At 67.2% G+C, this 14,896-nt stretch overlaps 1 protein-coding gene across 3 annotated transcripts; it reads right to left on the reverse strand.

Moving 5' to 3' along the window:
- Positions 1–879: 879 nt before the first annotated feature.
- FGR (FGR proto-oncogene, Src family tyrosine kinase) lies at positions 880–13,013 on the reverse strand. 3 transcript variants are annotated; one of them, XM_075173556.1, is made up of 14 exons: positions 12,784–12,871; positions 7,722–7,782; positions 7,173–7,425; positions 6,962–7,064; positions 6,585–6,683; positions 6,300–6,403; positions 6,075–6,224; positions 5,448–5,612; positions 4,912–5,067; positions 4,237–4,416; positions 3,973–4,049; positions 3,734–3,887; positions 2,536–2,667; positions 893–2,274 (listed from the first exon to the last, which is right to left on the reverse strand). In XM_075173556.1, exons 3-14 carry the CDS (start codon positions 7,411–7,413, stop codon positions 2,066–2,068), a joined length of 1,770 nt encoding a protein of 589 aa, XP_075029657.1. In that variant the 5' UTR covers positions 7,414–7,425; positions 7,722–7,782; positions 12,784–12,871; the 3' UTR covers positions 893–2,065. The 3 variants fall into 3 exon arrangements, with proteins under 3 accessions (XP_075029655.1, XP_075029657.1, XP_075029656.1); XM_075173554.1 differs by lacking the exon at positions 4,912–5,067 and having other exon boundaries at positions 880–2,274; positions 12,784–13,013; XM_075173555.1 differs by lacking the exon at positions 5,448–5,612.
- Between the last annotated feature and the right edge of the window lie 1,883 nt (positions 13,014–14,896).

Here is a 14,896-nt window from a genome sequence, read left to right on the forward strand (position 1 = left end):
CTGGGGTGAAGCAGGAGCCGGGGAGGTGATGCCCAGGGACAGGGGCATGTCCCCAAACCCCCTGGCATGTCCCCAAACCCCCGGCATGTCCCCAAACCCCCTGGCATGTCCTCAAACCCGCTGGCATTGGTCGTCTGCCCCCCTCCCCACCTGCCTGGGGCCTCTCCCCCAGCCTGAGCCCCCCCCTGGATGGGGCCCGGGGCCAGTCCCCACCAGTGCTGGGGAATTCATTAGCCGGCCACAGCTGGGCCCTGCTGGGGAGGCCAAGCTGCGAAGAAAATTAACCTCTTCCTCCCCAGCCTCCAAGCACAGGACCCCCCCCCCCCAGCACACAGAGGAGGGGGCCAGCAGCCCCCCCCCCGGCCAGACACCGCCCAGGGACCCCTTTGCTAATTAAACCCAGGCTGCTGCCTCGTTAACGCACGTGTCCGGGAGGCAGCAGGAGGGGATGGGTCCCCACCCTGGGGATGCTGGGTGCAGGGTGGGGTGGGGTGGGGGGGCTGTGGGGGTGCCCTGCGTGGGGGCAGCTTTGCAAACCCAAATGTTTCCCTTTTCCAGGCTTTTATTTGCACGGGGAGCTGGTGCTGCAGCCCCAAACGGCCCGGGGGGGGGGGTAGGGGGGGCCTTTCTCTGCTCTCCCTCGCAGAAGTGGCCCCCCCAGCCCGGGGTATGTCTGTGCCTTGGGGCTGGGGGGGGGTGAGGATACGGCCCTCAGTCCTGGCTTGACTCAACCTGGGAGCCCCCCAGGGTGGGTGCCCCCACCCCAAATCTTGCAATCCAGGGTTGTCCCCCCAAGCTCTAGCACCCCCCTCAACCCCCAGCGGGGCAGCCCCTCTCCCCGAGGCGGGGGGGGGGGGCAGAAGGACCCACGCTCCCCCTGCTTGTTAGAAAGGTTTTATTTCTCTCTATTTACAGACTGGATTTAAAAAAAAATAAACAACAAAACCCACCCCTTCCCTTTCCTCACCCCCCCAGGATGGCACTGCCCCCCCACAGCCCTGTCCCATGGGTGCAGGGGAGCTCTTGGCCATGGGGAGCAGGGCTGGGGCCAAGCCTGGGACTACAGGCACACACCCCCCCCCCAAGAAAGGGGGTACCCAGGGGGGCAGCCGGCCCCCAGGAGCCAGCCAGCAGGGTGGCATCCCCCCCTCCAGTGCCATCACATTCACATTGCACCCCGAGTCCCCCCCCCAGCCCCCGTTAATGCTTGCCACAGGGGTTTGAGCCAAGCTGCAGCTGGGACCCCCCCCGAGCGCCGTGGGGGTGACCCTGTCCCGTACCCCCCTCCCGGCAGTGGGAAATAGCCCCCGGGACAGAGCTGCCCCCCCCATAGCCTGGGCCCCTGGTCCCCCCCAGGACCCCTGGTCCCCCCCAGGACCTCTTGTCCCCCCCCAGGACCCCTCGTTCCCCCCAGTGCAAGCAGAGGTTTATGGCTTTCAGGATTTGGCTCTACTATAAGGAGAGAAAAGGGGGGGGGCAAGGAGATCCCCCAAATACAGGGATCCCTGGGGGTGAGGTGGCTGCTGGCATGAGGGGTATAAAATCTTATAAATTAAAGATGATATAAAGGGGGGGGGGGTTGAGGTGACCTTCCCCAGGTCAGCGCCAGGATTTGGGGGGCTGGACCCCCCCAGGAGCGCAGAACTGAGCTGGGGGAGAGATTGGGGTTGGTATGGGGAGGGCCCCGCTCCCCCCCCCCAAGGCCTCTGCTGCTGCAGGGCTAGGGGTGTCTGGGGGGGGCACGGTGGGGTACCCCCACCCTCCTCCCCCCAGCCAAAGCACTTCTCAGGTTCAAAGCTGGGTGTGAAGGCAACGAGAGAGGGGCTGGGAGGGCAAAAGGGGGGCTGGGGGGGGGGGCCACAGCTTTGCCCCCTCTCTGAGTCCAAAATCCTTGTGCAAAGCCCCCTGTCCTCCCCGGGGCACCCCGAGCACCCCCCAACAGGCATTTTGGGGGGGGTGGGGGGGTGGGGAGGCACAGGCAAAAGGAGCAATAACCACCCTGCAAAAAGGGGGAGATTTGCCCAAAAGTCACCCCAGAGCCTGGCTGGGGGGTGCCAGCGCCGGGTCACTGGTTGTCCCCAGGCTGGTACTGGGGCTCGGTGGCGGTGAAGTAGTCCTCGAGGAAGGACTGGAGGTACTCGAAGGTGGGGCGTTCCTCGGGCTCCCGCTTCCAGCACTGCACCATCACCTCGTGCAGGGAGGGGGGGCAGTTACCCGGGCACTGCATGCGGTACCCCCGCTCTACCTGCTCCAGCACCTCCCGGTTGTTCATCCCTGCATGACAAGGATCCCCCCGTTCAGCGAGCAGCACCCCCACAAGCCAATGGGGAAACTGAGGCAGGCCAAAGGACGCAGCAGCATTGCCCCATGGTTTGGATAGGGAGCCCAGCTTAGCGCTGGTTTTCTAATGGGGAAACTGAGGCACAGGGTAAGCCTTGCCGGTGGCAGTGCTGGGGAGGGTCAGCCCCTGCCCTGTCTGCACCCTGCTGCATCCCCTGCACCCCAAGGGTGCCCGCTGCCTCGATGGGGCTGTACCTGGGTAGGGGACCCGGCCTTTGGTCACCAGCTCGGTCAGGAGGATGCCGAAGGACCAGACGTCCGACTTGATGGTGAACTTCCCAAAAAGTGCGGCCTCCGGGGCCGTCCACTTGATGGGGAACTTGGCACCTGCAAGGGGAGGGACGTGAGCGGCGGCTGGGGCACCCCGCTGCACTCGCACCTGGGGTACCCCACATCTGGGGTACCCAGCACTGGGGACACCCTGTAACTGGGACATCTTGCGCCAGAGGCACCCTGCACTTGGAGCGCCCTGTACTGAGGATGTCCTGCGCCCAGGGTGCCCTGCACTGGGACACCCAGCACCGGGGACACCTGCATCCAAGGCTCTCTGTACCTGGGGTACCCCACACATGGGGCACCCAGCTCTAGGGGTACACAGCACCCAGGGCAACCTGCACTGGGGACACCCCACACCTGGGGTACCCATCAACTGGGGTATCACCCATCACCCAGGGCACCCACCACCCAGGGCACCCACCACCCAGGGTACCCATCACCCAGGGTACCCATCACCCAGGATACCCATCTCCTGGGGTACCCATCACCCGGGATACCCATCCCCTGGGGTACCCATCACCTAGGGCAACCATCACCCAGGGCACCCACCACCCAGGGTACCCATCACCCAGGGTACCCATCTCCTGGGGTACCCATCACCCGGGATACCCATCCCTTGGGGTACCCATCACCCAGGGCACCCATCACCCAGGGTACCCATCACCCAGGATACCCATCCCCTGGGGTACCCATCACCCAGGATACCCATCCCTTGGGATACCCATCACACGGGGCACCCATCACCCAGGGCACCCACCACCCAGGGTACCCATCACCCAGGATACCCATCCGCTGGGGTACCCATCAGCTGGGGTACCCATCCCCTGGGGTACCCATCACCCGGGGCACCCATCACCCGGGGCACCCACCACCCAGGGCACCCACCACCCAGGGTACCCACCACCCAGGGTACCCATCACCCAGGATACCCATCCCCTGGGGTACCCACCACCCCGGGTACCCATCACCCAGGGCACCCATCACCCAGGGCACCCACCACCCAGGGTACCCATCACCCAGGCCATCAGCATTGGGGGTGACCATCCCCGGGCCGAGGGTGGGACGCAGCATGGAGGGGCAGCGGTCCCCCCAGCAGCGGGGCACCCAGCCGGCTCACCCTGGCGCGCCGTGTACTCGTTGTCCTCGATGAGGCGAGCGAGGCCGAAGTCAGCGATCTTGCACACCAGGTTGTCTCCCACCAGGATGTTGGCGGCGCGCAGGTCCCGGTGGATGTAGTTCATCCGCTCGATGTAGGCCATGCCCGCTGCAATCTGGGCAGGGGGGGGGGAAGCAGTGAGGACCCCCCGGACGGACCCCTTGGGGGGCACCCCCCTCCCGTGCCAGCCTCCCCAGTACCTGGGCAGCCATGTCCACCAGTTGGGGCAGCTTCAGGTAGCGACCGTCCCCGTCCTTTAGGAAATCCAGCAAGCTGCCTGCGGGCAGAGGGTGCCAGTCAAAGCACCCAAGAACCATCCGTGCCCACCCAAGGGTGCCCTTCCCTGCAAACCCCCAGCCCTGGGACCAGCTCCCGGCCGTGCCCAGGCAGGATGAGGCTTGCAGAAGAGCTGGAGGAAGAAAAGCTGGGGGGGGATGTCCCCCGGGCATTGCCCCCCCGCTCACCCTGGCTCATGAACTCGGTGACGATGTAGATGGGCTCCTCCGAGACCACGGCGTAGAGCTGCACCAGCTTGTCGTGCCGCAGCCGCTTCATGATCTGGGCTTCCTCCAGGAAGGCCTCGGGTGACATGGTGCCCGGCTTCAGCGTCTTCACCGCCACCTTCGTGGTGCCGTTCCACGTGCCTGGGCCGGGGAGATGGGGTCACCACGAGTCCAGGGGACAGCCGGCCTCGGCAGGGCCGGGATGGAGGGGTGCGTGGGTGGAGGGGTGCGTGGGTGGAGGGGTACGTGGATGGAGGGGTGCGTGGATGGAGGGGTGCGTGGATGAAGGGGTGCATGGGTGCATGCTTGCATGGATGGAGGGATGGAGGGATGGAGGGATGGAGGGATGGATGCATGGATGGAGGAGCAAGGAAATCAAGGAAGGGGCATGACACCACCATACCCCACCCAGGACAAGGAGCCCCGTGGCATGGGGACAAGGCACCCGTAAGCTCATCTCCTAATGCCAACCTCACCCCATTCCCCATCCCTCCACGGGGGAGCCTGGGCCAAGCTGCCATCTCCCCCCCCAGCAGCGGGTACCGCCTGGCACCCCACGATGATGCCTGCCGGGGCAAGAACCAGACTGCTCCTGCCCCCCGTACCCCCCGCCCCGGCCGGCTGGGCCAGCCTTACCCATCCACACGTCTCCGAAACATCCCATGCCGAGTTTCTTGTCGAGGCTGATGGATTCCCGCACTATCTCCCAGGCGTCCTTAGCTAATCCCAGGGTCTGGGGCTTCACAGCGGGGCACGCGTGGGTTAGCAGATGGCACAACCCATCGTTATACTCTGCAGGGGCGGGGGCAGGGAGGGGAGGAGGGAGGGAGGGGGTGCGATGGGATGAATGCAGCATGCACGCCGAGCGGAGGGAGCACGGGGCGCCGGAGGAAGAGGATGATGAAGAGGGGACCCCCCGGCCTGGTTTTGTCTCCTGCTTGTGGTCCCATCTTGAAATTGGGGGGGGGGGGGTTGCTTGCCCATGCAGGGACATCATGGGGCATCTTGGGGTACCCCAGAGCAGGACATGGGACATTTCCCCATGTCGGCAAAACGGTGTCGCTCAGCCTGTCCCGGCAGGCAGGAGTCCTTCCCCGGGGGGGGGTTGCCAGGCCTGGGGGTGCCCCCACCACCCCCCCGCCGCTCGCCCCGGCTTGCCCGCCGGGCCCTACCCATCCACACTTCCCCGAACTGCCCGTTGCCCAACTTCTTGAGGAGCTGGAGGGACTCGCGGGGGATCTCCCACACGTCTTTGGTTTTGACCGAGAGGTCGGCCAGCTTGGGGGTTCCCTTGTGGCACGGCACGGCCAGGCGGCAGCACAGCCCGGCCGCCCGCTCTGCGGCACCGGGGGTGGGGGACATGCGTCAGCTTGGGCACGGACCCCCACCAGCCCTCTGCCCCCACCCGCTAGCCCGGGCATCACCCAGCGTGGTCCAGCCACCCCCCAATATGTACACAGGTAAATGGGGTGCACCCCCTTCTACCTCCCCCAGGGATGGTCCCGCACCTCCTCGGGCTGGGTGGGACCCCCCAAACCCCCCGGCTGTGCCTGGGGAGCGGCTGATGCCCTCCCAGACCCAGGGGCTATTTACCTTCTCCAGAGAGGCTGGGTGCTCCCCGCACCGAGGACATGGAAGAGGGAGGGTCCCTCAGGGGGTCCCCTAATGCCACCACCAGAACAGCCTCCTCCTTCTCCAGTTAAACCCAGTTAGCCCAGCCAGCTCTCTCTTGCCAAAGGGTCTCACCCCTCCCTATCGCCCTCCCATGCCGCCCCCCCATGCCCCCCATCCCACCCTACCTATATAGTGCTGGACCAGCTGCTGGACCGTGTCAAACTGGGCGCGGGTGGTGATGTAGTAGCCCCCGTTATCCAGTTTCCGAATCTTATAGTGCTTCACGTGGTCTCCCTTGGCCTCATCCCAGTCCCGGATGGAGAGGGAGTAGGCACCTACATGGGGGGTGTAGGTGGGTCAGGGAGGGCCGCGGGGCGCAGCCCCCGGTGTCCCCGTCCCTGTCCCCGTACCTTTCGTCGTCTCGCTCTCTCGGATGAGGAAGGTGCCCCTGCAGTTGCCGTGGCACAGGAGCTGCCGCTCCGCATCCTTGCGCCCGATCTTCCCGAAGTACCACCTGCCGCGGGGCCGGGCTCAGCGCCGGGAGGGCAGTGCCGAGGGGCACCCACGGGGACCCCGCGCCACTGCCCCTTGCCAGCACCGCGGCGCTGCCAAGGCTCGCCGGGGATGCCAAGACACCCGGGCTCGAGGCAGACGGGGTCAGGGTCCCCCTCCATCCCTGTCGCCCCCATACTCACTCTTCTGCCTGGATAGAGTCCACGGGGGCCACGTAGTTGCTGGGGATGTAGCCCGCGGCACCCGAGCTCAGCGACCTGGCCTCCCACCAGTCACCCTCCCTGGGGAAAGAGGAACAGAGAGTGAGGAGGAAGGACAGACGGACGGACCTGGCCACCCTGCACCTTCCCTCCCCACACACAGCACCCCCAGATCCTGCTCTCCCCCACCACGGAGGGCACCCACTGCTGAGACCGCCCAACTCATGACACACGTGGCCCCGGTTCTCTTGGTGTCTAGCAATGGAGCAGAGGCAGAGCTTGGGTCCTGCGGGGGGTACCCACCTCCCTGGGTGGCACGGGGGGGGGCTGGGGGTGGCAGGGGATCCGGGGGGGCTCACGTGTTGTTGATGATGTGGAATTTCTCCCCTTTCTGGAAGGTCAGGTCATCCTCCGTCCTGGCCTCGTAGTCGTACAGAGCGATGAAGAGCGTCACGCCCCCGCCTGCGGCACACGGAGGGGACTGCGGTGAGCCCCCAGGTCCTCCCCCACACCCTGACACTGCAGGGGTACAGCCGGACCCCCCCCTCCAGCACCCAGCCCCCCGCTGACCTGTGATGCCCCCGCTTCGCATTTGCAGCGTGTTGGAGGGGAAGACCCCCGACCCCACGAAGGACGGAGCCGAGGGCACCGCCGCGCCGTGGAAGTTGTTGAAGTCGGGGATGCGGGTGAAGATGGCGCCCGGCTGCGTGGGGTCGGGGTCGTACTGGGAGGTGGGGGGCGGGGGGGCCCCCACCTCACCCCCCACCTGCCCTTTGCCGGACCCCTTCTCTTTGCAGTGCACACAGCCCATCCTGGGCACGGCCTGCGGGACAGAGGGACCGTGAGCAGGGCACACGCGTGTGCACATGTGTGTGCACACATGGTCCCAGTTAGAGGCACTGGGGTGCACGCATGAGCCCCTGCCCACCCCAGCCCAGCCCCGGGAGGAGCGGGGTCCTGCCACCCCCTGGCACAGCAAGCTGGGTGCCTGTGTCGTGACATGGGGACACCAGGGTCCCAATGGGCACGGCCACCAGCAGGGAGGGCTGTGCTGTCTGGGGGGACCCCGCGTCCCCCCTGGCACCCATGGGTGCTCCCGTTCACGGCAACCCCACTCACTGCGACGGCTCCTCGGGTCACTTCAGCTGCTCCATGTCACCTCGGGGAGGAGAAGAGGCACCTGTGGACACCGGGGGGGGGCATCAGGCGGAGGGCAAGAGCCCTGCATGGGCTGCAACACCCCTGCCATGGGCTGCAACACCCCTCCAAGGGCTGCAACACCCCTGCCATGGGCTGCAACACTCCTCCAAGGGCTGCAACACCCCTGCCATGGGCTGCAACACTCCTCCAAGGGCTGAAACACCTCTGCCATGGGCTGAAATACCCCTGCACAGGCTGCAATACTCCTGCATGGGCTGCAACATCCCTGCATGGGCTGCAATACTCCTGCATGGGCTGCAGTACTCCTGCATGGGCTGCAACATCCCTGCATGGGCTGCAGTACTCCCGCATGGGCTGCAACATCCCTGCATGGGCTGCAGTACTCCTGTGTGGGCTGCAACACCCCTGCACAAGATGCAACACCGCTGCATGGGCTGCAACACCCCTGCACAGGATGCAACACCCCTGCATGGGCTGCAACACCCCTGCCATGCGCTCAGATACTCCTCCAAGGGCTGAAACACCACTGCCATGGGCTGCAATACCTCTGCACAGGCTGTAACACCTCTGCACAGGCTGCAATACTCCTGCATGGTTGAAGCACCCCTACATGGGCTGCAGCACCCCTGCATGAGCTAAAACACCCCTGCATGAGCTAAAACACCCCTGCACAGGCTGCAATACCCCTGCACGGGCTGCAATACCCCTGCACGGGCTGCAATACCCCTGCATGGGCTGCAGCACCCCTGCATGAGCTAAAACACCCCTGCACAGCCTGCAATACCCCTGCACGGGCTGCAATACCCCTGCATGGGCTGCAGCACCCCTGCATGAGCTAAACCACCCCTGCACAGCCTGCAATACCCCTGCACGGGCTGCAATACCCCTGCACGGGCTGCAGCACCCCTGCATGAGCTAAAACACCCCTGCATGGGCTGCAACACCCCTGCATGAGCTAAAACACCCCTGCACGAGCTAAAACCCCCCTGCACAGGCTGCAACACCCCTGCACGGGCTGCAACACCCTTGCATGGGCTGCAACACCCCTGCATGGGCTGAAACCGCATCTTTGAGCGGGTTTTTCTCCCGCCGTGTCCTCAGCAAACCGATCCCCTCTTCCCAAGGGGAGACGCGTCCCCCGGGTGCCCCAAGGCTGGAAGGAACCAGGCTGGGTGGAAAAGAACCCTCGAAGCGTCCCCGTCCCCGTCCCCTCTGCGCGCCAGGGGAACTGGTGTGGAACTGGGGGAGGAAGGACCCTGCTCGCTTCGCTGCGGTCGGGGCCCCGCTCTTCCGGCCGGGGCCGAAGGTGTCGCGGAGGAGGAGGAGGAGATCAGCCCTCTCCCGCTGTGGCTGCAAGGAGACATTTCTGTCCCCAGCCCTGTCACCTCCCCTGGGTGCTGGCCACCCACCCACACCAGTCTGACCAGTTTGGACTGGGCAGAGCTTTCCGGTTGAGGGCTCTGCAGCGATACGGCGGAGCTCGCCCCGTCTCCAGCCTGAGAGCGGAGGGAAGGTGCCGTGAAGCCGTGCTTCCCCTGGCAGCCATGTCCCGTCCCCTGCGCTCCGGAGAGCAGGAGGAGACGGAGGTTTTGGGGCGGATGAGACGTTTCAGGCGGGTTTCCCCCGTCACGGTCTTTGATTCACTTTCCTCCCTCTTGGCGGGGGTGGAAAGGGCCCGGTTCTCCCCCTTCCACCTTCGCTTTCGACACCAGCAGTGTGGCAAGGCCGCGGCCGTTGCAGCCGGGGCAGCGTTGCCAAATCCGAGAGGGTTTGGCTGGTTGGGGTTTTTATTTTTGCTGACGATATGTGGCTATTTCAGCTGACGAACATTCCCAGCTCTCGCAAACCCTGTCCCCTCTGGATAGGAATTACCCAGCCCATTGCCGGCATCGCACTCAGAAACTTCCCATTTCGCTGAATTTCTGTGCCGAGCGCGGCGGCGGCGCTGCCACGGCTGCCGGCAGGGATCGGGCAGGCAAGGAGCATCTTCTAGGCAAGCCAAGCCCGAAATATCGCAGCACCGCGGGGTTTAGCCGTGCCGTGCCCAGTCGCCACGCAGCAGCGTTGCACCCACGCTTCTCCTTCTCCGGGCACCCACAAAACCCCCGAGCTGGTCCCTGCCACCTCCCAACCGGGCAGGGTGGCACGAACACCATCCCCTTGCGTCGTCCTTGGGGAGGGGACGCAGCCGGCGCCGTGTCCGATGGCTGCGCGCTGGCGGCTGGCCCCGGCTCTCCCGAAAAGGAGCTGCTTGGAGCCTGGGAGCAGATGGCAACCGAGCCCTTCCCGCACCGGCTCCACCGGCACTGGTCCCGGCCGAGCTGCCAGCTCCCGCCCTGCGCTGAGACCCAGCCAACTCATCACCTCCGCCGCTGCCCCCCGCACCGTCGGGCATGGCTGGGCGCGATGCAGCCGCATCCCCGGCCGCCCGTCCATCTGCTCCCCGGCCCCCCCCCCCGGGACATGGGGCAATTCAGCCCCATCCCCAGCTCCGAGCTGGAGCACGATGTCCTGGTGAACACTGGTGTCACCCTGCGTGTCACCCCCCGGGGCTGAGGCACCCCATGGGGATCGCCCCCCCCATCTCCTGCCTCCATTCCCCTCTTGGGAATAACGGCGATGGAGGGGTCAGGCTCCCGGGGGGATGCAGCTGCACATGGGCTGCTGGAAATGTCACGCACCCAGTGCCGTGGGGACAAGCCAGGGTGGCATTTGCCAGGCTGAGGGTGGGTGCCCGGCACCCACGGCTCCCCGGGAAGCATGTGGGTGGCAGAGGGGGAGCTGCCGGAGGAACCTGGCCGGCACCTACGCAGCTGGAGGAGGAAGCAGCAGGAGCACGGCATGGGGGAGGAGGGGGAGGAAGAGGATGGTGCTGCAGCCGCCAAGAGGAACCTCAGGGCAGGATCCCAGGCCTTGGGGACGGTGGCAGCTGGGGGGGGGGGGGGCCGGCAGGGACCGCTTTGGGGTTGAGAAGTGGCTGCAGCCCCTTGGGTACCCTGTGCCCCCCCTCTCGCCCTGCACACCCCCGTCCTTCGCGTGTGGCCCTGCACCCCGGTTGGCTCTCGCCGTCCTCCCGCAGCCTCCCCGGCGGAAGAGGAACCGAGATGGCTGCACAGCTCCTCCATCAGCCGGTGGCTCTGGAAACTGAGGCACGAAGCAGCTGCAGCGCAGGAGGGGACGGTGCCTCATTTTAGGTGGCTCATTAGGACACAGGACCCCGAGCCGTGGCCCCATCCCGTGCCCAGGACCCCCCCTAGACCTGGGGAGGGGATGAGAGGACACATCCTGCCACTCCACCGCCCGCTCCTCGGCCTGGCATGGTGGCAGAGGGTGGCATGTCCCTGCTCCTTCCCCGCTGACCCCAGCCCCGAGACCAGCCCTGCGACCCGGAGCCGGGGCCCTAGGGTAGAGCCCTGCTCCTGCTCCAGTCCCCCCAGTTCACCCAGTGCCGGGCGAGTCCCCTGCAGCTCCCAGCGAAGCACGGCAGTCCCAGTTCCCCAAGGACAGGGGGTGCGAGGAGGGACGGGGAGGGTCCTGCGGAGAGACCCACACCACGGGTGCACGGTTCCAGACCGCTGCGAGACGCGGGGACGCTGGCAGAGGCGGCGGGGTGGGTCGCAATGCTCCAGCGGGAACAGGCAGATGGGGGTGACAGCCGCAAGAGGATCCCCCGAGCGTGGGTTTCCCGGCGGGGTGTCCCACCCTGGTTGGGGCACGTAGGGGGCTGGAAGCGCCAGCTGTGCCCGTCGGCAACACGGTGGTGGCACGGTGCTATTCCCGGGCGGCGATGGCCGCAGGGACACCCCTTCCCCTGCCTGCCCACGAGCAGGACAGGGTTCAAAGGGGCCCCCAAAACCAGCTGTGCTCCAACGGGGCATGGCCAGTGCTCGGCTGCCATCGTCCCTGTGCCAGCCCCGGGAGGTGGCAGGGTGCTGTCCCCCCCACCAATACCCCGGGACAGAAGAGGAAGGACTTGCTACCCCCCCCCAAAAGCAATCCGCCCCCACAAACCCACCCGCCAGCGACCAGGCCCATGGCAGGGGGTGTCCCCTCACCCCCCAGCCCTGGGAGGAGATGCCCATGGCGGAGGGAGCTCCCCGCCCCCCCCCAGGCTCCCAGCCCCATCGCTGGCTGGGAAAGCAGGATTTCCGCTGGAAGAAGAGCAATTCCCGGATCCGAGGGGCTGCAGGGGCGGAGGGAGGGAGCCGGCCGGGGTTCCAAATACAATGTCCCGGGAGGAGCGGGGCGGGGAGGGAATTGTGCAGGGCAGGAAGCGGCGAGTTCCTGTCCCTCCTTGGGACACACCAAGGACCGGGGACGAGGGCAGAGCTGCAGGGAGCGGGGGGAGCACCCGCTCCGGCCAGGGCCTGAGCCCCCCCCCCGCAGCTGCCCCCAGCCCTGGCCGGGGAGATCTCAGCCCCCAGCATCCCCCCGTGGGCTGGCACGCCATGGGCACCCACGGGGCCGGGGGCAGCAGGTGTGTCCCCCCCGCCATCCCGGTGTCCCCTGGGGTGCCGTGACCTGCTCCCTCCCCAGCGCTCGGGTCCGACGCAGACGAAGGCACCATTTGGCTCCGCAGCCTCCCCGCCGCGGCGTCGCCGCCGATTAGTGCCGGGAGGGCGAGCTGGAGCTGGCGGCTGCCCCCAGCCCTCCCCGCGCCGCGGCCCCGGGCAAGCTGCCCCCCTGCTGACCTCCTGCCCCCCAGGACGGGGAGGATGGGGGTCTCCTGCCTCCCCCCCCCCCAGGCTCACTGCAGAGGCTGGTGTTGCCCGGCGGGGGGGGAGCGGTGAGGGCAGGGCCCGGTGGCAGCCCCCCAGCAGCCCCCCGCCGGGGGCACGGGCCCCTCTGTCCCCCCGTCCCAGCCTGGACCCAGAGCCACCCCACGTATGAGGGGGGACAGCTCTCAGCACCCCCTCAGCACACGTCAAGGGGATTGAGAGACTCCCCCCCATTGCAGGGGGCAGAGCCCCCCCCCCACCCTGCACCCCACGCCCCACGCAGCCCCATGCATCCCTCCTACCGTCAGCCCTCCTGCTCCGGCTCGCATGGACCCCCGCTCCCACGCCGCTCCCGGCGGGACCGCAGGCTGGGGTGCCACCGCAGCACCCCAAACCGCCCGGCGCTGGGGGCCGGGGGTGTCGAGGTGGGTGGCAGGGCAGGGCAGGGCGAAGCGGGCGCCGTGGGGAGAGCGGGAGCGTTGTGCGTGTGTTTCCCCTGTCTCTTCGGCGGCTCTTGCAGCCCAGCAAGAGCTTCCCCTCCCCTCGCCCCCCCTTCCTCCCCGCGCTCCCAGCAATGGTTCATTGTACCAGTCAGCCCAGCCGGGGCGGCCGCCGGCTCACCCTCCGGCACCGCTCGCCAGGGCCCACCGCCTGCCTATGGAAGTGGCATGGCAGGGGACAGGATGGCATCGGGGGGTCCCCGGTCCCCAGCAGTATGGGGGGGACACCGCCACGCTCCCCGGGCTCTGCCTGTCGGGATTTACAGGGTGTGCGTGGGGATACCCGGCTCTGCGGGATCCAGCTCCCGGAGGCAGCTTGTGCCAGGCTGGGGTGCTGCCGGCACCCATCCCGAGACAGAGCCTGGCATCACCCCGTCACCCCCCTGACCCCCCCCAAGCCAGCGTCCCCGGGCAGGGGATGGCACAGGGACAGCATATTGCGAACAGGGGGGCTGTGACCCCACGAGGGGCAGGACTAAGGTGACCCTCTGATGGCAGAGCACCCGCAGCAGCTGCCCACCCTCCCGGCACGGGGGCTCTGCCGCGGCGGCTCTGCCTGGGACGGGGTGAATTTGGGACGGGGCAGAGCCGTGGAGGGGCGGCGAGCAGCCCACCTTGCCCGGCGGACGGCACATAGCTTGGGACCATCTTCGGGGGGGCTCCCATGTGTTCCCCCAGGATGGGGTGCAGCTCCTGACCAGCTCAAGGAGTTGCTGTGGCCATCGATAGCCCACCAGATACCGGACCCCTTATTTACTCCTTGTCCAGATAAAGTTGCTGGTGGGACGACCCCAAGATTTGGCAGCAACCCGCAAACTTCGGCGAGCTCTGGGAGAGGGGGTGAGCCCCCCAGCACCCTGCCTGAGCCCCCCAGCACCCTGCCTGAACCCCTCAGCACCCTGCCTGGGCTCCCGGTCCAGGATGCTGGGGTACCCACCCTGCAGAGAGCGCCTCAAGCTTTTGGCACCCCGACCACCAGATCAAGGGGGTCTCGGTGGAGGTCCCTCACTGGGGGACCCCCATGCCGATCTGGGGTACGGGGCAGCCCCCCCTTCAAGGCAAAACCTCCCCAGCTGGAAATACCCTCTGCAGCTCCGCCTGGGCCCGATCCTGCACAGCCCCCCGGGCCCCCAGCCACCCTCCCGCCGCAGGGGACGGTGACAGCGAGGGGCTGGTGATATTTTTATGTGCCCCCCCCCCGCCGCAGTTTCCGGCACGGGGCCGTGCTCCCAAGCGGGGGTGAGGGTGTGCGGGGAGGGCAGGGGGGCTGCGGTCGTGCTCCAGCCCGGAGCTGGCTGCATCCCAGCTCGGGCACCCCGTCTCCCCACACAGCCGGGCTGGATTGCCTGCTGGTGGATGGGGGGTCCTTCCCCATCTCTCCAGAGCCTTCCTCCTCCTCCTCCTCCTCCTCGCCCTGCGGTTAGCCCTTGCAGGCTGACCTCTTTCCTGTGTGACGGTGAGTCCGGTCCTGGCGTTTCCTGTTCTCACGGTGGGGGCGGGGGGGGCCCCAGGGCTGGCTGAGGTCCTGGGTCCCCACCGGGATGGGGACATGGCCCCTGGGCTGATGCCACGCTCGCCTTGTCACCCCCCGACTCGTTCTGGGGATGGTGCGGATCACAGCTCCACTTTAGATCCGGCTTTGGGGGCTTTTGGGGCTCTCTGGGACTTGCTGGGGAGGGGGGGTTCAGACCCTGCCAGGGATGGAGCCAGCCCTGCCAGTGTCCCTGGGAGGGGACAGGGCACAGCAGGGACAGGGGCTGCTCATCAGCGGTCACCTGCAGAGCGATGACCCCCTCCAGGCTCCACCTGGGCTCCCAGGACCCTTCCCAAATTGCAGCTCCAGGTGTTTCTGGCTGGCTTCAGCCCCAGGGAGGGGCGCTCAGCCTTGAAAAGAGCTGCCTGAGCCCTGCCTGCA

The sequence above is a fragment of the Calonectris borealis genome, chromosome 25, assembly GCF_964195595.1.
Source record: "Calonectris borealis chromosome 25, bCalBor7.hap1.2, whole genome shotgun sequence".
NCBI lineage: Eukaryota > Metazoa > Chordata > Aves > Procellariiformes > Procellariidae > Calonectris > Calonectris borealis.

Bases quoted from the DNA above. Each gene is read 5' to 3' on its own strand.
- FGR (XM_075173556.1), bottom strand. From the start codon at position 7,413: ATGGGCTGTGTGCACTGCAAAGAGAAGGGGTCCGGCAAAGGGCAGGTG. The intron at 7,065-7,172 runs GTCAGCGGGGGG...CGTGTGCCGCAG, and splicing joins GCGAAGCGGGGGCATCACAG to GCGGGGGCGTGACGCTCTTC. The intron at 6,225-6,299 runs GTACGGGGACAG...CCCCCCATGTAG, and splicing joins AGAGAGCGAGACGACGAAAG to GTGCCTACTCCCTCTCCATC.